Source organism: Thamnophis elegans, chromosome 3 (assembly GCF_009769535.1).
Source record: "Thamnophis elegans isolate rThaEle1 chromosome 3, rThaEle1.pri, whole genome shotgun sequence".
NCBI lineage: Eukaryota > Metazoa > Chordata > Lepidosauria > Squamata > Colubridae > Thamnophis > Thamnophis elegans.
The window spans coordinates 136,287,708-136,310,670 of NC_045543.1; the positions used below are offsets into that span (position 1 = coordinate 136,287,708).

General features: G+C 42.5%; 1 protein-coding gene across 1 annotated transcript in view; it reads right to left on the reverse strand.

Moving 5' to 3' along the window:
* The window catches only part of DCC (DCC netrin 1 receptor), a 774,549-nt gene that overhangs the window by 187,949 nt on the left and 563,637 nt on the right, over positions 1–22,963 (reverse strand). The window contains exon 15 of the mRNA XM_032213902.1: positions 12,722–12,916. Coding sequence (XP_032069793.1) covers positions 12,722–12,916 — 195 coding nt within the window. The remainder of the gene's footprint in view (positions 1–12,721; positions 12,917–22,963) is intronic.

Here is a 22,963-nt window from a genome sequence, read left to right on the forward strand (position 1 = left end):
AACATTGCATTATTTCATGCTGCACAGGAATGCTCAACAATTGTTGGTTTTTATGAAGTCTAAATGTGTTCTTAGGCTTATTTACATTTCTTTGCTAACTTGTTAGTCTTTTTTTTTTGAAGCAAATGAAGAAAGGTTTCTATTTTTGCCTCCACTGCATTTAAGCTGGCATCTCAGATGGTTTAACCTTACCTATCTAGTTGATTGGTCCAGGCACAGTATGACTCAGTTCACAGCAGAGTTACATAAATGAAAAAATTGACATGTCTCGTACTAGTGGAGAACTCTAGAATCCCTTTGTATCAGGTTGCTTCCGGGTAAAAATGCCAGAAGATTTTTGGATTTTTAATAGCTGTGGTCACAGCTGGTCGCTGGTCAAACCTATGTTATGCATGAGATAATTTAAGCTAGTTTCAATGATGCGCACAGAAAGAGAAAATATTTATTTATTTTATTAAATTTCTATGCTGCCAATCTAACTGATATAGCACAATTACAACCGGGTGATGGATATATTGCTCCTTGATATCATACTCGTGTTGGAGGCACTAAGGTGCTTCTGGGTTGAAAAAAATAGCCAGTGACATCACCACTAAGCAGGAGCTGGAGCAAAGTACGGGAACTCACCCCACCTCACAGCAGCACTCCGGTATTGAACATGAGCTTGCTGATTTCAAGCCATTGTTCTAACCACATGAGCCACTGTGTTCCTCTCCTCCTCCTTTATACATTGAGATATTGAGGACATGTATACTGCATGAGTCAAAAAGAGGGCTGTGAAAGTATCTACAGACCCCTCATACAGAGGTGGGTTTCTCCTGGTAGGGTACGGTACGCCAGGAGAGGTAGTGAAAATCTGGTGTACTGGATAGGACCAGTAACAATGGCAGCCTGGCCACGCCCCCATACTGGTGAAAGAAAGAAACAGCTGTTCCCTTTGGGAGCTGCCTTACTTGCTGTGGGGAGAAATCAAGGGGAGAGAGGGAGGAGAAAGTGGAGCTTCTGCTAAGGATGGCTTTCTCTTCCCTCTCTCCCCCTGATTCCTTCCCGGCTGAGCTAACAGAGGAAGGAGGCAGGGTTTCTGGCTGGCACTAGCTTCCCTTACCGCTTGCCACCACCACACCTGCCGGCTGCAGCCCCACTGGCTGAAGCCCCACCTGCACTGCTTAGCTGGGTGGCTGGCTGGGAAAGCGGTGCCGGCCCACATCCCTGCTTCCTTCCTCCAAGAGCCGCAGTGAGGTGGCATCAGGTACCATCCGGGGACAGCCCCTCAGAGGCATCACTTCTCAGCCCGAAGCAAAGCGACAGGAAGGAAGGAGTCTCTGGTGGCTGCAGCAGGCAGCAGCAGCAGAAGCAGCAGCGGTGGCTGAAGCACAATCCTGGGCAGTCAGTTCTGGCTCTCCCTTCCCTGAGCATGTCCCGTTGCTTCTGGCACTGCTTTTGGTGAATCTGGCTCCGGGACGGGGCTCTTGCCATTGCTGAGAGCATCGCTGGCAGCTGCTTCTTGCCATCGCTGCTGAGCTAGATTAACCAAAAGTGGCGCCAGCACCAACGGTACATGCTTGGGAAAGGTGAGCCAGAACTGACTGTGCGGGATTGTGTTTTAGCTGCAGCTGCTGCTTCTGCTGCTGTTGCAGCCAGCAGAGATTCCTTCCTCACTGTCAGTTTGTTTCAGGCCGAGAAGCAACGCCTCTGAGCGGCTATCCCCGGATGGCACCTGAGGCTGCCTCACCTCTTTCTGCCCCACAGAAAAAAGAAGAGTTCCCCTCTCCCCTCTCCCTTTCCTCAGCCTACATACTATTTGGGGGGTGGGGGAAAGTGCCTCTTGGCTGCCCCTCCAGGAGGACTATTGCACATCCTCCATGGGTGGGAGGTTGAAGGGGCAACCACAGGTGAGAATGGCGAGGGGTTTTGGCTGCACGAGAGAAAGACTTCAAAGTCAGTGGGGGTGGTGTGTGGCTTGGTGTGCCTTGTTCAGACTTTCCCCGGGTGCAAAATGCTTTAAAAAATAGAGTTTTAAGTTTTTGGGTTTTTTTTCTAAAGGGTTAGGGGTGCGAGCGTCTTGTAACTTGACAGCCTTAAGACTTGCACTCTTCAAATGCCAGAGTTTCTGAGCCAACATTTTGGTTGTTAAGCAAGAGCATTTTTAAGTGAGTTTCACCACATTTTACAAGTTGGCCACGCCAACCCGGTCACATGACCACCAAGCCATGCCCACAGAATAGGTAGTAAAAAATTTTGAAACCCACCTGTGCCCTCATATCCTGGACATAAATTGTTTCAACTTCTACCCTCAAAACAACGCCATAGGGCACTGCAATCAGAGCAACTATACCCAAGGAGTTTTTCTTCCATGCCATCATTCTGCTAAATAACTAATTCCCACAACACTGTCAAACTATTTAGTAAGACTGCATTAATATTCTTCTTCTCATCTTTCCTATTACCTATCTCCTTTTCTATCTATGACTATAATTTGCTTGTATCTTCACGATTTATATTGTTTTGTTTAGTTTCCTAGTACAATTTATGTTGATTCTATCACTAAGTGTTGTATCTTATGATTTATGATGAATGTATGTTCATGATGACTATAATCATAATTTATCACTTAAGCTTTTAAATAATAAGTGATGAAGCTTTTATGTACAATGAGAGCTTATGCACCAGAGACAAATTCCTTGTGAGTCCAATCACACTTTGCCAATATAGAATTCTATTCTGTTCTGGTCCGTTCCATTCCATTCCATTCCATTCTGTTCTTCAATGTACTATATATATACAAGGAGTGAAGCTTTGTTGCAAGTGTCATCTTAACTTTCTTGATGCCCATTCTGGTACTGCTAGATAGACTGAAGAGTTTTGATTGAGATGGAGGCCAAAGGGTGGTTTTTAACTGTATTTTAACATCAATTTTATTTTCTTCACTGAGACACTTAAATTGCAGCTGTCTAAAAAGGCTATTTTTAAATTAATGTTGTTATGAAATGCTTTCAAAGTTGACCAGCACAAAGAAATAATCATTGTGATGCAATTAATCTAATGTAATAAGTGATGGGAAAATGTCTACAGTTCAGAACTACTAATACAAAGCTATACAGTAATTATTACACCAAGAACTGTATAAAAAAACTAAAAGGACCGTATTAAAAAAAAAAAAACTAAAAAGGAGGTTATAATTAAAAGAACATCTACAACCATTAGTTTAATGATCAAAGTTACAACAACACACTGAAAAAAGTGACTTGCAATCAGTCCTTGCACTTACAATTATAGCATTGCCATGGTCGTATGATCAACATTTTGGCACTTGACACTTGGCAACCAGGGTACAATTATGATGGCTGTAGCATCTAAGGGTCATGGAATCACCTTTTGTGACCTTCCCACCCAGCAAAATCAAGAAAGTCAAGCAAAGTCAATAATAATCACATGATTCCATTGAGGACCTATATACTGCACGAGTCAAAAAGAGGGCTGTGAAAATATCCAAAGACCCATCACATCCTGGATTAAGTTGTTTCAACTTCTACCCTCAAAATAAATCTATAGGGCACTGCACACCAAGACATGTAGACACAAGGACAGTTGTGTCACTCTGCTTAACAACTCATTCCCATAACACTGTCAATAATTTACCAAGAATGTATTACTATTTTTCTCCTCTTCCTTCCTAGTATCTATCTCTCCCCACTTATAACTATAACCACGTTGCTTGTATCTTTCAATTTATATTGTTTTTATTGTTTCCTAGTACAATTTGATAGTTTATTAGTAACCTTGACTATCACTAAGTGTTGTATCTTTTTATTCTTGATGAATGTAATTTTATTCACCTTATGTACACTGAAAGCATATGCACCAAAGACAAATTTCTTGTCTTGACCAATAAAGAACTATATTCTATTCACTTAACAACTCCAGTGATTCACTTAACAACCATGGCAAAAAAGAGGCTGTAAAATCAGGTACAACTCACTTAATAACTGCCTTCCTTAGCAATGGGAATTTTAATTCCAATTCTGATTGTAAGTCAAGGACTACAATAAGAGTCATTGTTATTACTAATTATCAAATGTTTTAGCTATCTATCTTACCAAGGGTAAGTATACTGTAGTTTTTAAAAGTCTGAACGAAGGATTACTTATTTTAGAAATGATTTTTTTTAATCTTATCAGGCTTTGGGGGCAAATCTGTTATGATTGTTTCTCTGGATGAGCAACAATTTTCACTATGCTTTTCACAATTTGTGACTCCTGGTCAAGTTAACAGTGTGATATAAATAAACAAACAAGCAAGCCCATGCTAGTAAATAAGAAAGACATGAAAGTACAACAGCCAGGATTATTAGACTACGTAGCTGCAGAAAATGATCAATTGATATGAACTGATCAAAATATTAGCCCGTAGCTAACCGTTTCTTTCAAGTGCATTTTACATGCACCAAAGAAAACTATATCTGTTTTCAAGGGATTACTAGCAAAAACTAATTTTTAAAATAGGTAGAGTTTTTACAATCTTCCTGTTGTAATAGTACAACAGGAAGCAGTAGCATAGCACTTGTGTTAGAAGCATGTGTTGTGGCCGGCCAGCAGTGCTGGCAGCAGATTCAGACAGTGAGGAGGTTGGGGAGGAACATGGGCCTCAGTCATAACAGCACCAAAATGCTTCCAAGTGGAAAGGAATATTAAGTGACATTCACCATTGCCTGGGTGGATACCCAATTGGGGGCTTCTTTCATTGTCCCTGGCAAGAACGGGAGCAAAGGACAGGAGCTCAACTATGGTAGCACTCAGGTCTCAAATACAGGCTTCCTAATCTCCACCCCAGTGTCCTAACCACACAAGCCATCATGCTCCCCAACAGGAAGATTAATTCACATGTCTCTGTAAAGCAAGAACTGAAGAAGGGCATATATGATAGATTCAGTTTGCTTAGAACAGGGGTCAGCAACCTGTGGCTGCGGAGCCACATGTGGCTCTTTTATCCCTCTGTTGCAGAGAGAAGCAGTCAAGGCCGATTCTCCGGTGCCTCATCTCTTGCTTGGTCTCACGGGCACTTCTTTCAGCCCTTGTTGGTACTGGGCATGAGAGAGAGAGAGGGGAGAGAGAGAGAGAGAGAGAGAGAGAGAGAGAGAGAGAGAGAGAGAGAGAGAGAGCAAAAACTAATTTTTAAAATAGGTAGAGTTTTTACAATCTTCCTGTTGTAATAGTACAACAGGAAGAGGTAGCATAGCATTTGTGTTAGAAGCATGTGTTGTTTAGAAGCAGTCAGGGCCGATTCTCCAGCACCTCATCTCTTGCTTGGTCTCACAGGCACTTCTTCCAGCCCTTGTTGGTGCTGGGCATACCAAATAGAGAGAGAGAGAGAGAGAGAGACAGAGACAGAGACAGAGACAGAGAGACAGAGAGAGAGACAGAGAGACAGAGACAGGGAGAGAGGGAGGGAGGGAGGGAGGGTGGGAAAGAGGGAGGGAGAGAGGTGAAGTGTGAGGCCAGGTGTGGCAAGAGTGGCTGGGAGGGGGGTGAAGTGTGGCTGGGTGTGGCAAATAATTTAACAACCAGTTCTCTGTCCTATTGACTGGCTGGAGGGGAATCATGTGACTGGGTGGAAGTGAGTGAATCGAGTTGGCCAGGCCCACCCAGTCACACCAGTTGTTAAATTATTGGCTCCCGTTGATTTCTTTTCTGTGGAAAACGGGTCCAAATGGCTCTTTGAGTATTTAAGGTTGCAGAACCCTGGCCTAGAATCACAGGGGTATAGATATAGATAGATATAGATAAATTTATTTATAGGCCGCCCTTTTCCCTGAGGGGACTCAGGGCGGCTGACAACGTATAGGGAAGGGAGTACACACAATGACATATAAAAACAGTACGTAATTAAAAATAGAAGCAACATTCATCATTCGGGAGGGGACGGATTATAATCTTTAACCCCAGGCCTGACGGGATAGCCAGATCTTGAGGGCTGTGAGGAAGGTCTGGAGGGTGGTGAGGGTACGAATCTCCACGGGGAGATCGTTCCAAAGGGTCGGAGCTACTACTGAAAAGGCTCTCCTCCGCGGATGGAACTCGGATGGAGGCCTAATCTGTGTGATCTAATAGGTCGCAGGGAGGTAATTGGCAGGAGGCGGTCTCTCAAGTACCCAGATCCACTACCATGGAGGGCTTTATGGGTGGTAAGTAGCACCTTGAAGCGCACCCGGAGATCAACAGGTAGCCAGCGCAGCTCGCAGAGGATAGGTGTTATGTGGGCGAACCGAGGTGCACCCACAATCACTCGCGCGGCCGCATTCTGTACTAGCTGAAGTCGCCGGATGCTCTTCAAGGGCAGCCCCATATAGAGCACGTTGCAGTATTCCAGCCTAGAGGTCATAAGGGCATGAGTGACTGTTGTGAGAGCCTCCCGGTTCAGGTAGGGTCACAACTGGTGCACCAGGCGAACCTGGGCAAATGCCCCCCTGGTCACAGCTGACAGATGGTGATCAAAGGTCAGCTGTGGGTCCAGGAGGACTCCCAAGTTGCGAACCCTGTCTGAGGGGTATAATATTTGGCCCCCAGCCTGAGTGATGGAACACTAGCCAAATTATTGGGAGGGAAGCACAACAGCCACTCGGTCTTTTCCGGGTTGAGTACAAGCTTGTTAGCCCTCATCCAGTCCCTAACGGCTTCAAGACCCCGGTTCATCACGTCCACCGCTTCATTGAGTTGGCACGGGGCGGACAGATACAACTGGGTATCGTCCGCGTATTGGTGGTATCTTATCCCATGCCTCCGAATGATCTCGCCCAGCGGTTTCATGTAGATGTTAAATAGTAGGGGGGACAAGACCGACCCCTGCGGCACCCCATATGTTAGGGGCCTAGGGGTCGATCTCTGCCCCCCAACCAACACCGACTGCGACCTGTCCGAGAGGTAGGAGGAGAACCACTGCAAAACAGTGCCTCCCACCCCCACCTCCCGCAGTCGTCGCTGAAGGATACCATGGTCGATGGTATCGAAAGCTGCCGAGAGGTCAAGGAGAACCAAGATGGAGGCATGGCCTCCATCCCTGGCTCTCCAGAGATCATCGGTCAATGCGACCAAAGCGGTTTCTGTGCTGTAACCAGGCCTGAAGCCAGACTGGAATGGGTCAAGGTAACTGGCTTCCTCCAAGGACCGCTGAAGCTGAGAGGCCACCACCTTCTCAACAACCTTCCCAACAAAGGGGAGGTTGGAGACTGGACGATAATTGTTAAGAACGGCTGGATCCAGGGATGGTTTCTTCAGGAGGGGTCTCACCACTGCCGCTTTAAGTGCGGAGGGGAAGATCCCCTCCCGAAGGGAGGTGGTAACAACCGCCTGGATCCAGCCCCGTGTCACCTCTCCACTGTTGGCAACCAGCCAAGAGGGACACGGGTCCAGTACACAAGTGGAGGCACTCACAGCTCTCATGGCCTTGTCCACGTCCCCGGGGGCAACATCCTGAAACTCAACCCAGTGATGGTCTGCCAATTTGTCCTCCTGTGCCTCGGCTGGATCTGCAGAGGTGGAGTCCATGTAAGAGGATTTTCTATGATCTCTCTTTTGTATAACTGAATGTCTTTCTATGTATTTCATGATTTCTCATGTTAGCTTCTGGGGATCCAGCTAGATGATGGGTGCCAAACTCACATCGTCATGGCAGCATCAAACGAAATATCGGGACTCCCCTCCCTTCGCTAAACTAGGCAGGGGCATGGCCAGCGTGTGATGCATCTGGTCAATGGGCTGGGAGTTTGACAGTCCTGAGATAGATCTTGGTTGATCTCAGAAGGCTAAGCAGAGTCTAAACCAGTTTCAACTTCAAAGAGTTGAAGGGATATATATGTAACAAACCAAGAGAGTAACTTGGGTAATTTTCCTATATGGGATATAAAAAAGAAGCCTGTTAAATTTTAAATAATTTTATGAAAAGGGGCAAAGACAAAAATGAACAGAAAGCAAGTGTTATGACATCATTTTAAGATCAATTAAAGATCAAGATTGTTAAAAGTAAAGGGAAGGAATATCAAGCTGGTTTATTTGATCAAGATTAAAATAAATATGTTGTTATCTCTAGTTATCTCTTAACTTTTCTGGACTTAGGCAAACTCTCTGGACTTTTGTGGATCGAGTCTGAGCTGATTAGGCTTTTAAAGGATTTTTTAATGGATAAGAGATGAAATGTGGAAAGAAGAGATTATTTGTTGTAATTTAAGGGAAGGTGATGTTACTAAAATTGTTTATACTGATTCTGCTGAAGGACAAAATAATTTGTTTATATATTTGCTTTATTTTTCTTTATTTCATTTTTATATTTTGTTTCTGTCCTATTTTTATTTTTGTATGTTCTTTTCTGTATCTTGTGTATATGTGTGTGTGTGTGTATGTGTGTGTATGTGTATGTGTGTGTGTGTGTGTGTGTGTGTTGCAATTGTGCTGATAAATAAATAAAGGGAGACTTTAGCACAATTGCAACACAAATGTAACAAAGGCAACATTAAAAAATATAGCTTTCTGCCAGAGTGAGTTGATAGACAGAAAAGGGAAGCAGTATGCTCCCTCCCATATTTGGGCATGCCAGGGGTTGTGACACAATATATATATATATATATATATATATATATATATATATATATATATATATATATATATATATATATATATATATATATATATATATATATATATATAAAGCCTTTGCTTCTTGCTTTCTAAGGAAGCCTGGGTCAGAATGAGAATATATACGTATATAATCAGGTTTAAAAGTTATGCAGTAAAGGAGCATTGAAGAAGAGCATTAAGAAATCTTTCTCTCAACATCTGATCTTTGTTCCCTGGCAAAGTTTCCTTTCCATCCAAAGAATAAAACAGTTTCTCTGCATGGCGCCAAGACAAAATGTCAGAGAAAGTATGTAATGGGGACTAGATAATGAAACACCTCCTGACACTATTTTGACACATAAAAAAGTATGCAGGTTTGATTGCCACTGTGTTCAAACCTGGGCACCGATGGGGTAAATTTGTTCTGAAATATAGTGTGGGACTCATTAGCATTTAAAATTGTGGATGCGGCAAAGGTGTGTTCTGAGTAACTGCTAACATTGCAGCCCTAGAATATAAAATGCTGCTTGCGCTTAGGAATCTATCTCCAGATCAACTTGTTCCTCATTTGATCGGCTGTTTTACACTTTCCTGAACAATTCAGCAGCTTTATGAAAGGCATTAGGGATGACAACAAAATTAACAAGCAGCAGGCAAGTTAAAGTAATTACAGAGACTCTTAAGTTTGCCATTTTCTGGATTAGACTCTAATTTTGGGAGGAAAGCTCATAACCCAGGCTCTCTGCTGCTCTGGTGCTAATTAATGAGGTTATTCAATGCTTTGGATTTGATTCAGGAGAGATGGCTTGTATATCGCACCTCTCTGGGACTCATTAAAGCAGCTGTGTCTCTTTCCAAGATTGCATGAGTGCAACAGAAGAAGCAGCTGTACAATGCCAGAAAGTGGCACTATAATCCAACAATTGTTGGATTCACATGGTCCCAGGTTCTGAAGTGCCTCTTCCAATGATTAAAAATTAAATCCAAAATACCGGAGGGCTACAACTACAAGGACTAAGGCACTTCCTCTGAACTACAAGCCTTTGTAAGAGTAACAGAAATCTAAACACTTGGACGGTGAAGATGGAAAAAAGAGCGGGTTTCCAAACTTGTGTTTAATCTTTCCTATAAATAATTCTTCTTGGTTTCCTCCCAATCTAGTCCCACGGAATGGAATTTGTGGACTTCAGAGAAGCAAGTTTGTTATTTATTAGGTTTTATTTGTTAGGTCACTTTTTATCATTCCTGTCTTACGTTTCTTAAGGCTGGAACTATTTGGTCCCAAATATTCTATGAAAAGGAATTTGCACAGGAAACAGGGAATTTCTTCCTAGGACACTGACCAGTTTGTCAACCATCTCCACGAGGTAGGAAAGTAAGGTAAATAAATAAGTAAGCAAGTTAACAAAGTAAGGTAAGTAAATAAAGTAAATAGATAGGAAGGTAAGTAAAGTAAGTAAAGTAAGTAAAGTAAGTAAAGTAAGTAAAGTAAGTAAAGTAAGTAAAGTAAGTAAAGTAAGTATAGTAAGTAAAGTAAGTAAAGTAAGTAAAGTAAGTAAAGTAAGTAAAATAAGTATAGCAAGTAAATAAGTAAGTTAACTAAGTAAAGTAAGTAAAGTAAGTATGGTAAGTAAAGTAAGTATAGTAAGTAAAGTAAGTATAGTAAGTATAGTAAGTAAATAAGTAAGTAAAGTAAGTAAAGTAAGTAAAGTAAGTAAAGTAAGTAAAGTAAGTAAAGTAAGTAAAGTAAGTAAAGTAAGTATAGTAAGTATAGTAAGTAAAGTAAGTAAAGTAAGTAAAGTAAGTAAAGTAAGTAAAGTAAGTATAGTAAGTAAATAAGTAAGTTAACTAAGTAAAGTAAGTAAAGTAAGTATAGTAAGTAAAGTAAGTATAGTAAGTAAAGTAAGTAAAGTAAGTATAGTAAGTATAGTAAGTAAATAAGTAAGTAAAGTAAGTAAAGTAAGTAAAGTAAGTAAAGTAAGTAAAGTAAGTAAAGTAAGTAAAGTAAGTAAAGTAAGTAAAGTAAGTAAAGTAAGTAAAGTAAGTATAGTAAGTAAATAAGTAAGTTAACTAAGTAAAGTAAGTAAAGTAAGTATAGTAAGTAAAGTAAGTATAGTAAGTAAAGTAAGTAAAGTAAGTATAGTAAGTAAATAAGTAAGTAAAGTAAGTAAAGTAAGTAAAGTAAGTAAAGTAAGTAAAGTAAGTAAAGTAAGTAAAGTAAGTAAAGTAAGTAAAGTAAGTAAAGTAAGTAAAGCAAGTAAAGCAAGTAAGCTATTGTAATCACAAGCTATAACATAGGAATGTCGTAACACAGAATAAAATAACAACAATATAGTAACATTATAAAACAGAGTAATGGGGTAAGTATTAGATATGAAAAGGTTACAACAGAATACATAAAGCCACTGCTACAGCTAATAATGATGGCAATTCTCTGCTACTCAATTTCAGAATAGGCAAGACAACTCCTCCACAACATGTGATGATCACTAAGGAGAAACTACTGTCTGTTGGAAGACATTGGTCAACCCTCAAGCTGATCTGACCAAAGCCATTTTTGACCACTTCAGTGTTATCACACTAGAGCTCAGGGAAAGGGAGAGGAGATTTGAGATAGAGAGGATTCTGTAGGCAAAACAAAATACTTTCTCTTGGGAACCAAGGACATTCTCACACCTGGTCAGAGGAAGGTGGAGTGATGTCACTGGCAACCCGACCACGCCATGATTGGACCATGTGACTGTTTTGAGAAAGTGAAAAAACGTTTGCTTTTAAGTAGGTAAAAACCACAGGAGACCTCAGAGTCAGTTTCCACCAGATATGTGACAATATGATGATTCCAATAAAGCTATTCTTTGAGGAATCTATCTGCTTTGGAGTTTTGCTTGCTATGGATCTATTACTTGGAACCCTGACATTATCTAGGCTAAAGGAATCCTAAATTTTGCCTGGTAATCTGATCCTGGTGGTGCCTTTGACCATTGAACCATGGACCCCTTATGCTGGGAGGAACTCTGTGTCTGTATAAATTCTAGAACTGAGTTTGTGTGTCTTCAAATCAGTGTTGACGCCTGATGACTGCCTTAAGTAGTAGCTACAGTTTTCTTGGCAAAAATTCAGAAGTGGGTTGCCAATGCTCGCTTCCTAGAGATGAGAGGCATCGAGTTGGATTCATGCCTAAAGAGGGACTAGAATTCACAGTCTTCTGGTTTCTAGCCCGATGCCTTAATCACTACCCCAAAATGGTTCTCATGTTCTACTCATAGTGCAACTGTATTAATGAAGCCAGAGTATACTGTTTTAGAACTATATTATCTAAGACAACTTTCTACACTGTGTATCTGATGTTTCCAGTTAATCCAAAATCAGTTCTTTTATAGGCATACCTTTGGTATGAATTTCTTAAAAACAGGCATTGTTGTGGCCTGCCAGCTGACAGCATAGCTGGTGGCAGACTCGGACAATGAGGAGGTTGGGGAACAACTTGGGCCTGCTCTGGGGCCTGGGGAAGGCTCTGATGGATGCTCAGTGTTGGACACAGAGACAGAGACAGGGCCATCCAACATCTCCCAGCCACCAGAGAGGCAGCTGGCTCTCCAGATGCACGTATGCGCAGAGCTGTTAAGAGAGGAGAACAACTGAGGACAAGGAGCTGACTCGGGAAGCAAGGCACACCTGGACACTGAATGGCTCCTCCCTGGCTGGGGAATAAATAGAAGGAAAGGGGAGTGGTTGTCGTAGGAGACAATAGTTCGGATTTCTGAAGATTTTGCTCACCGTGTTTCGTGCCACAAAGACTGCTTGGCACAACTTAATTTGCAGCCTTTTGGCTGGGAGCTCAAAGCCTGGCAAATATCGCAAGAAACTGATAAGGTCTGTTACTGCAGTTAACTCTTTGAAGGACTATTGCCTGGACTTTTCGGTGTCATTAATTCACAGGAGATAAATAAAGAGGGGTTTTTCGTGACAAGGAGTCTGTTTCTAGATTCTGCTAAGGCTGGGTCAGAACAGGCAGGAGTTGTCTTGCAATCTCCCAGTAGGCTTATGATGTTGTGGTTCTAGCTGAAATGGTTCTATGTTAAGCAACCAGAAGAAAAAAAAAAACAGTCACCTACCCAAATGTTCGATGGAATAGTACCGCTGTTTGCTGTCCACCCGCACCGTCTCGGCATAGGGGCTGCCTACCCCATAGCCAATGATGTAGCCACGCACAATGATGTTTGGATTCAATGGTGGGGTCCAGCTCATTACAATGCTGGTTGACAAAGGCCTGACGTGAAGAGAGCTTGGCTGATCAGGCACCTGTGATTCTGGAAGTCAAAAGAAAGGATTGTTACCATTGACATAAAGGCATCTGAAAAATGGGAAGATTTCCCAAGGAGAGAAACAACCTGGAATTAAGGAGAAAGTTCCCAACAGTAACCAGTAGAGTAGCTTTGCCTTCAGATGTTGTGGGTACTCCATCACTGGAGGTTTTTAAGAAGCGACGGGACACTCACTTGTCTAAGATGGTATAGGGCAGTGTTGGTGAACCTTTCTGGCACCGAGTGCCGAAATGGGAGCGCTTGTGCTTGTGTGCCGGAAACCGGAAGAGCAGATGCCCGGTGTGCATGTGCATGTCGGGAAAATAATCTTTTGGTATGTGCACCAGCCACCTGGTATTCCAGTTTTTGGCATGCGTTCGCTTGGGAAGACCAGCTGGCTGGTGCATATGTGCACACCAGAAACTGGAAGATCATCTTCCCAGCACATGCATGCACACCAGGCAGCTGCTATTCCAGTTTCCGGTGCTCCTGCATCTGTGAAGACCACCTGGCCCATGTACCAAAACCCAAAAGAGCAACAGCGATGGCTCGTATGCCCGGAGAGATGGCTCTGCATGCCACTTCCGGCATGCATGCCATAGATTCGCCATCACGGGTATAGGGTCTCCTGCTTGAGCAGGGGGATGGACTAGAAGACCTCCAAGGTCCCTTCCAACTCTGCTATTCTTTTATTTTCATTTTATTTTATTTTTATTTTATTTTATTTTTATTTTCACAGGCCATAATGTAAAAAAAAAGTATTAAGTGTGTTAGTTAAAACACTTGCCAAAAGATCTCTCTAGATAAGGTGCCAAATTGTTTTAATTGCTAAAACTACTGATTTTGTGGTAGAGCATTGAAAACTCCACAGTAGAGCATAAAATCAAAGTCCTGGTCCTTTTTTAAATTATTATGTGTGATATGCACAATACACATTAAAGAGATGCAGGGCTTTGATTATCTGGCTACTTTCTTGATTTTTTAAAAACCTTTCTCTTCCATTTAGATGTGCCAGTTGTCTCTGAACCTTACTTTTTTAAAGTTAAAATGAAAGTTCACTGCAATATGTAAAATTATGATTGATTGATTGATTTTAATACAGTATTAGGTAAAAATGCTTCTGATTTTCTTTGTAAAGGGGGGGACTTAACATGCAAATTACTTCAGTACTGTACTTCTGAATGATCCGACCTAGCTGAATATTCTTTTCCAATTATAATACCTCACAGAACAAAACATAGCATTTGCTAAATGCAGTCTCCCTCAAATTACCATTTATTCCCCCTAAATGGAAAGATTAAAATATAATGAAACCACAATTATTCTCTAAGGGGCGAAAAAGAGAGAGATGACAATAATGAGAGGTTAAGAAGAAATCAATAAGTGTAAGAGAGAGAACAGGTAAAGGATTTACAGACACATCTTTAACAGTGCATAACTACAGCATAGTCAGACATAAACACAAAAAATCCAATCAGCCAACCATAAGCAAAATGCTTGTAAAATTCCCTGTTTACTCAGGTCAACCTCCTAAGTGTTAAACCTCCTATGGTTCACTCACAACAGAATTTTAAAAAAAAAAAATCTGAATATGCATTTACAAAGCATTTGAATGAATTTTATGCCATGAAAGCAGATATTCCTGACCCTCTGGAACGAGCTCCCCGTGGAGATTCGAACCCTCACCACCCTCCAGGCCTTCCGCAAAGCCCTTAAAACCTGGCTGTTCCGACAGGCCTGGGGCTAAAGAGTTTTTGTCCCCCTTCTCAAATGGTATGGTTGTTGTGTGTTTTTAAATTTTGTATTGTTATGTCTTGTCTATTTTTTATCCCCCTGTCTGTACCCCCTTCCCTGATTGAATTGTGAGCCGCCCTGAGTCTCCTTCGGGGAAAAGGGCGGCATATAAATGTAATCAATCAAACAATCAATCAATCAATCAATCAATCAGTGGGTGTTTTTAAATCTCGCAAAATTAAAGCAAAATCTTTCCTTGCCAGTTTGCAAAGGTGCCGCTGTATCACAAGCCTCTTCAGAGCAGCCAAAGTATGTGTGTCAGGCCAGAAATCCATCTTTTGCATTGGGCCTTCCGGCCTGCCACATTTATTGCTGTGGGAAATTGGGGAGGGGGATTATATGGAGTGGGATAGATATAGTGAAAAATAACACTCCTTTCTGAGAGAGACAAGGACGTTTGGCCCAGCAGCTGGAGGGTGTGACTGGGAGGCATCTCCAGCTGGGACGGTGCCTGATTGGACCATGTGATGGACATGTGGGTGCTAGGCAGGGACTTGAACTTTCGTTTGGGTGGGGAAAACCTGAAATCTTTCAGATTAGGGTTTTTACCAAATGTGCCAATATGACATCTCTAATAAAATGGAACTTTGAGGGAACTCAAGCCTCGGAGTCGTTGGGGGTCTTACTTGGAACTCTGTCTGACAGACTGACCCATATCTTTACAACAGAAAGACGTAAGTTGTGAGTGTTCCTCCACTGAATAGGTAGAACTGGGGAAGACAAATAGATATGAAGGAAAATATACATGTCCCAGAATAATGTTGCAGGATCCCATCTGAGTTGATCACCTGGACCAAAGGTTTATTCTTCCGAGTTTTTGGGTTCACATAGAACAGCCCAGTGCATATATTCTGGAAAGAGAGAAGTTCCCTGATGATGGGTGCCAGCACAAGCCTGAAAGCTTGGAAGAATAAACCTTTCATCCTGGTGACTGACTCAGAATGAATCCTGCAACAAATGGATATATAAGGAACTCACCGATAACCCGGCACTGCCTGGGTATTTATTTATAGGGGGGAAATGTCCGAACCAAACATAATTTGTAATGTTGGATTTTCCCCCTTATCAGAGGGAGCCCCCTTGTGGAGTACTGTGAAGCCGTTACAATGACAACTCCACTGTGCTGTACAGGAGAAGCTATTTTATGGCAGTACAGTAGAAGCCATTTAAAGGCACAACAGGCTGCATCTTAACAGAACATACTCCCCTGAGGAGTGTTAGGGGTGTTTTACCCCCACAGTATTTGTTTCCAGAGAGTAAGTCAACTGTGTACCAAGTTTTGTTGAAATTGGTCAAGGCGATTTATATTAGCTACATGAGATGTAGTATCTGGCTAGCAGCCTGGCTACTTAAAAAAGGGGGGTTGGATTGATTTATGGAAGTTATAGAGATCAATGACTGTTAAGAGTTGATGGCGGTGGGACTGCCTCTGAAGACCATCTGCTGGGAGACAAGTGGACTTCCTTGTGTAGTTGATTTTGTGTGAGATTACACTGATGCATTAGATAGGTTGATCCATCATGGTACTTCTTAGGTTCTTATATCTGCAGGGTATGGTCAAGAAGTAGCAGTGCATCTAAAAGATGGATAGGGCTTCAGCTGTATTATCATAGATGCCATCTTGACTTGTGGGCATCTCTGAGCCAGTGTTGTATATAAAGTCACAAAGACATTAAAGGTAAAAGAACATGTGAGATCCTTGGTACTCTCTGAACTTGGATGTTTTCCTGCAGATGTCTATGGAGAATCTCAGTCATCCCGCTCATGGTTGTCCCAAAGGTGCTTTTTTTTCAAGAGGCAACTGGACTTCCTGATTTTTCTCTGGAGACGTTTCGCTTCTTATCCAAGAAGCTTCTTCAGCTCTGACTGGATGGCGGGGAATGGAAAGATTTATACTCCTTGCAGACAGCTGGTCATTTGCATTCTTTTAGCAGATCTTAAGGTTACCTGGAAGTTTATTTGTGTCATCAGGGTCACCTGAAGAGTGCAAATGGGTGTGGAGTCTTCTTGGAACTGTTGAAAGGACCATGTGGTAGATTGGAGATAGATGATGCCATATCCTTCCCCCTCTGTTGAGAAAGGGCTGTTCAATTTTGACATAAATTGTCTCTTTAACCCCACTTTCAAATGAGTGATCTTTTCTATCCAAAATGTGAACTTTGTTATCTTCAAAAGTGTGGCCTGTGTCTTTTAAATGCAGATGGATTGTTGAATCTAGTCCTGATGTGTTTGTTCTCCTATATTCTTACAGATGTTTCATTACCCAACTGGGTAATGTGCTAGAAGAGAATGGAGTTTGTTCTCTGTTTATATACACCGGCTTACCCAGTGAAATATCAATGCAAAATGTTTAAGCAAACTCAGACAAAAAGGCCTATGAAAGATTCCCACCATAAACACTGAAATTAAAAAAGCATTTTTTTTTAAAAAAAATGATGAGACAAACATTTGTCAGTGTTGCTGACCTTGATTGCTTTCTCTGTGCCTTTAATACATTTTTATGGGATCTGTGATGAATTTTGGCAAAGTTTCCAATAAAAAGTTCAACTCGCTCTCAAAGTTTGATTAGAATGGAAGAAGACTAAAATTAAGTTATAGCAGCGTTAACAAAATTTTAATAAAGCACCCTTTTCAGGTGAATTTATTTTTGAGCTATGCTTGGCTAAAAAATGCTTACATAATTAGAAATAGATTGGAATATATCACACATTAAAAGACAGCATGTCCCGAGAACACAGGGCTTATGTAATTTGTTGTTTACAATTGCATAAAAATATTTCAAATTGTTTGCTATTTATTTTTGTGATAATTATTAAATGCCGTTTTAAATCAGCTTTATAAAAGTTACTGTATTCACTTGGGTGTTGAGGCAAGATTCTTATAAATGCAACTATCTTTATAAATGTAAGAAGTAAGAATTACAAAGAGACAGAGAGAGAGAGGAAAGGCTGATGAAAGAGAAAGTTTGGTGTTGAAAGTTGTTAACTGTCACGTAGTTCATTAATAATTATAACTGATGACTTGATGAAGAGCTAGGGGGAAAAAATGGTTCCAGAAATAGATCTTAAATATCAAACTGGTTTCAATATGTGTTGTGCTGATAATGTAAAAATAATAAATTTCCATTGGCAGGCCATTCCAAATTCTATACTGAGAAAAACTAGTTTTGAAACCTGCCTATACAGTATTATACAAAGCACTGCATTCATCTTTATGCCTAATTTATATTGTCAATATTTGCACAATTTTCTGGCCTTGAGAAGAAAAAAACAACAGAAAAAAACATTTTCTTCAGCCCTGGAAACTCTTTGGAACTTCTTAGAATTCATAGGCATTATTAATCCATCTTTGCACAGCATATAACTGGCCCTAGGAACATGGTCTCTAAAGCTGAAGACTGAATTTGCAAGAAGATGAATCGGTTTCATGGAATCAATAGCAATAGCAATAACAGTTAGACTTATATACCGCTTCATAGGGCTTTCAGCCCTCTCTAAGCGGTTTACAGAGTCAGCATATTGCCCCCAACAACAATCCGGGTCCTCATTTTACCCACCTCAGAAGGATGGAAGGCTGAGTCAACCTTGAGCCGGTGAGATTTGAACCGCCGAACTGCAGCTTAGCAGTCAGCTGAAGTGGCTGCAGTACTGCACTCTAACCACTGTGCCACCTCAGCTCCTTAATCATCTTCTAAGGCAGTGTTTATCAACCTTGGCAACTTTAAAGATGTGTGGACTTCAATTCCCAGAATTCCTCAGGCAGCATGGAATTCTGGGAGTTGAAGGCCACATACCTTAAAAGTGGGTTGAGGTTGAGAAACACTATTTTAAGCCTTCTGTACTCTCTACCCCTAGTTTGGAGTGGTCAGTTAGAAGACAAGAATTAGAGACAGGGCTGTTGGGATATATTGGGTTAAAGGAAAATCAGGGAAGCAATCATAAAGAGTGGAAATAGAAGAGAAAAAAATGACCCAGGGGGACATAGTATTTTAGCAAAGAAAAAGTCAGAAGGATTTCAAGAGGGGTTAAAAGGATGAGATGAATTCAACTTCAGGAGAGCATGAATTGGCTGCATCATTATGAATGAAGGCGAATATAGGTGTCTAATATATCATGTTGCAGGATCCAATCTGGGTCAGTCACTGGGACCAGAGGATTTGTCTTTTTGCACTTGTGCTTCCTTGACGTTCCCTGAGGATGGGCTCCAGCATGAGTCCAAAAGTTTGGAAGACAAAACCTCTGGTCCTGGTGACGGACCCAGATTGGTTCCTTGCTGTATAATGTTGAGGAGGAAACAGGAGAAAATGCCATGTCTACCTACCTAGTTTGTTTTTATCCAGGTAAAACTCTGGATAAAGAGCCGAGGTGGCGCAATGGTTAAATGCAGCACTGCAGGCTACTTCAGCTGACTGCAGTTCTGCAGTTCAGCTGTTCAAATCTCACCGGCTCAGGGTTGACTCAGCCTTCCATCCTTCCGAGGTGGGTAAAATGAGGACCCAGGTTGTTGGGGGCAATATGCTGACTCTGTAAACTGCTTAGAGAGGGCTGAAAGCCCTATGAAGTGGTATATAAGTCTATCTGCTATTGCTATTGCTATTCTTAGGTTTTTAAGCAGATATTTGCAGATAGCTGAGATTAAAAAAAAAGTTAACGGAAAGAAGTATTTTTTTTCTCCCTGACAAATGATACACATATGTGGGGATTGGATTTTCTCTCTCTCCTGAATAAAGGAAGAACTGATGAAATATACTAGGATTTTCCTCCCTCAAAATACAATAGAATCAGTGGTAGTATTTAGCCGGTTCAGCCTGGTATGGGCGACACCAGTAGTGACAACATGCGGGTGGGCTGGCCCACCCACCCCAGCTCTATGTCATCCTATTTAGCCATGTTTTATAAGCCACACACATGCAAGCTGCATGTGTGAGCAAAGCACAAGCATGGAAGTCTGCGCACATGCACAGAAGGCGCATGCTCTCATGAAGCGAGCGTCTGCATGCATGCGCTCACAGTTTTGGTGTCCAGCAAACTGGTGGTAAAATAGAATGCCACCGAAAATGCTTCCCCCATCCATGGGACAAGAAGTCTTATTCTTCCTGTTCTCTTCCACATAATGAGTACAGCAGGAAAACAAATTCTGTAAAGGTCATTGTTTTTCACTCTAAAAATATGATTGTTTCTTTAATTCAAACTGTGGGATGATATGCAGCATCAACAAGCATCTTTGGCTAATTTTGCAGAAGCCAAGCAGGGTCTGATGTAGTTAATGGTGAAAATTTCAAGAGATCAGACAAAAATCTTTTTTGTTTAAAGAAAATGAAACATGGGATTTTATTTCAAAATGGATATTTAAAATCTTTCCAACTGTTGGAAAAACTGTTTTGCTTTCCAGGGAATCTTGGATAGCTTGCATTGTTTAGTTTTCTAATTGCTTTAGCAAAGCACACTATCCATAGGGAGTTAAGAAAAATATTTAAAAGATGCTATTTGTTTTCATGTTAGTGCAAATGCCAATAAGGCAGCATTGGTGAGAAAACCATTACAGCAAAAATGGGAAACGGGGCCTGCCCTAACCAATCTCTTCCTCAGCTGGCTTTTCCTTCTTGTGAGATCTGTTTCTCTACAGGGATGTTCCTTAAAGAAATCCTCTCAAACAGGGATAGGCCAAAGCCAGTTCCAGATTTAATAGGAGGTCTCTGGCTGATCCGCAGTAGACTGTTAAATTACAAAGATGCGCAAAACGGCGCGCGGATCACGGAAGCGCACAAAACAAGTCTCCTTAGATTTGAAACCGTTCTCCTGAAATGAATAAATATTGGGGTTATCAGTCATGGATTTGTGATCCATTCAGTTGAGGCATTCATTCTGAGCCCTCAGGAGGATTCTCTGCTCTCAAGAATTCAGCCGATCGCACCAATTTTAATATTTCGACTGAGCAAAGAGGCTCTATAGTTGTCTGACAAATCAAATGCCCTGCCGGTTTCAGCTGGTCAAGGAAAGATTTGCCCATTTTGTACTTCCAGTTGTGTTAGGATTCAGGCTCTCAGAATTTCTACCGATTTGCTCATTTCTAGAGAGCCGTGATGGCGAACCTATGGCACGCATGTCACAGGTGGCACACAGAGCCCTCTCTGCGGGCACGCAAACCATCACACCAGCTCAGCTCCACTGCGCTTGTATGCACGCTTCCTGCTGGCCAGCTGATTTTTGGGTCTCTGGGGGTGCATGCATGGGGGTGCCATGTGCACATGCGTGGGAGGGCGAGGGAAGCATGGGGGTGCACTGCCGGTGGCCCATTTTTGGTCCCAGGAGGCTGCAGGAAGGCCTACTAGGCCCAATACAGGGTGCAGGAGGTCACAAGTGCATGTAGGGGGGCAGGGAAGCATGAGGGGGTTGTGCACACATGCACAGGGGTGAGGGGAAGCACGGGGGGTGATGCACCTCCCCGTGGCCCATTTTTTGTCCCAGGAGGCTGCACAGAGGCCTACTAGGCCCGAGACAGGACAAGGGGGTGTCGCATGGACATGCATGGGGGGGATGGGTGAGCGTGAGGGAGTCACACATGCATTCACAGGGGGACAGGGCACTCAGGGAGGCAGCGCATGCACACACTTTCAGCACACAACGACAAACAGGTTATCCATCACAGCTATAGAGAATAAGCTGGAGGTCAGAATGACTGGGGGCATTCTTGGAGGTTAAAATGCTAACACATGGAGAGGATCGGGCTACTATAGAGCTTAAGAAGAAAAGACAGGACTAAGATTGAACGTGGCTAGAATAAATGTGAACTGAATGTAAAAGCGAGAGACCAGTACAAAAGAAATATCTCGAGATACTTTGGTCATATAAAGCATGGGAATAAGGCTTAAAAAAGCTCAGAAGAGGAACGAAATGAAAAAAAAAAATGTACCGTATATACTCGAGTATAGGCCGACCCGAATATAAGCCGAGGCACCTAATTTTACCACAAAAAACTGGAAAAGTTATTGACTCGAGTATAAGCCTAGGGTGGGAAATGCAGCAGCTACCGGTAAATTTCAAAAATAAAAATAGATACCAATAATGTTTTTGAATATTTATTTCAAAGAAAAACAGTAAACTAGCGGTGTATTCAATGAAATACTTCACTCACCTCATGATGCTGATGTCCCGCTGTGATGATGATGTCCCGTGCAGCCGCGGGAGCGATGTCCCGCCTCCTATGACACACGGCACAGTGATTCCTATCATTGGATCACTGTACCAGAGGAGGTGGGACATCGCTATGTGGCTGCTTGCCATAACAAGGAGGAGGTGGGACATCGTTGCAGAGCGGCAGGAGGGGGAGGAAGGGGAATCGTAAGACAGCCCTGCATTACATTAGAACGTGAGGAGGGGGGATGGTGCGGTGCGCGCTGCGCGGCAAACTGACACAGAGGGAGGGGAAACTCACAGGGGCACTGGGCCATTCACGAGTGTCACCCAGCGGCATGGCCCCGCCCCTTTTTCTCCTCCATTTCGGGCAAATTTTTCACTGACTCGAGTATAAGCCGAGGCGGCTTTTTTCAGCCCAAAAAGTGGGCTGAAAAACTAGGCTTATACTCGAGTATATACAGTAGTTGGGTAGAGTTAAGGAGATCTTCAAAATGGAAAGAAGTGAGATATTTGAAGACTAAAAGGCAAGGCATTAAAAGATGTAGAGCAGGGGTGGGTTTCAACCGGTTCGCACCGGTCCCTGCGATCCGGTTGGTCGCCGAACCCGGAAGTAAGTAACTTCCGGGAACGGCGAAGCCCCCCCCTGCGCCCGCGCGCGCGCACCCACTCCTTACCCGGTTTTGACAATTCTGCGCTTCCACGCATGCGCAGGACGCATACAGCGCCTGCGCGATCCTCCAGGAGCAGCTGGAGCATCGCACAGACGCTAGTGCGCATGCGCGCACCGCGCGCGTGCACAAGGACGCCGCACACGTGCGCGAGGACGCCGCCGGCCTCGTTCCAACCGAACCGGTTGGAACGGGGCGAGAAACCCACCCCTGATGTAGAGACATAGTTAAAGCAAGAATGCTTTGGAAGGACAGATATAGAAAGGTAACTGGTGTTGATCCAAATGAGATTTAGGGATATATCTTTTTCTTGTTTCATGTTCCTTTTAATTTTTCTGTGCTTTGGATAATAATGTTTGCCCTCAAAGCAAGAGCGTTAGGGACAGGTCAGTATGATATAACCCCATGCTCCGGTACAGGAATCTAAATTATCACATTCCATAACAATGGATGTA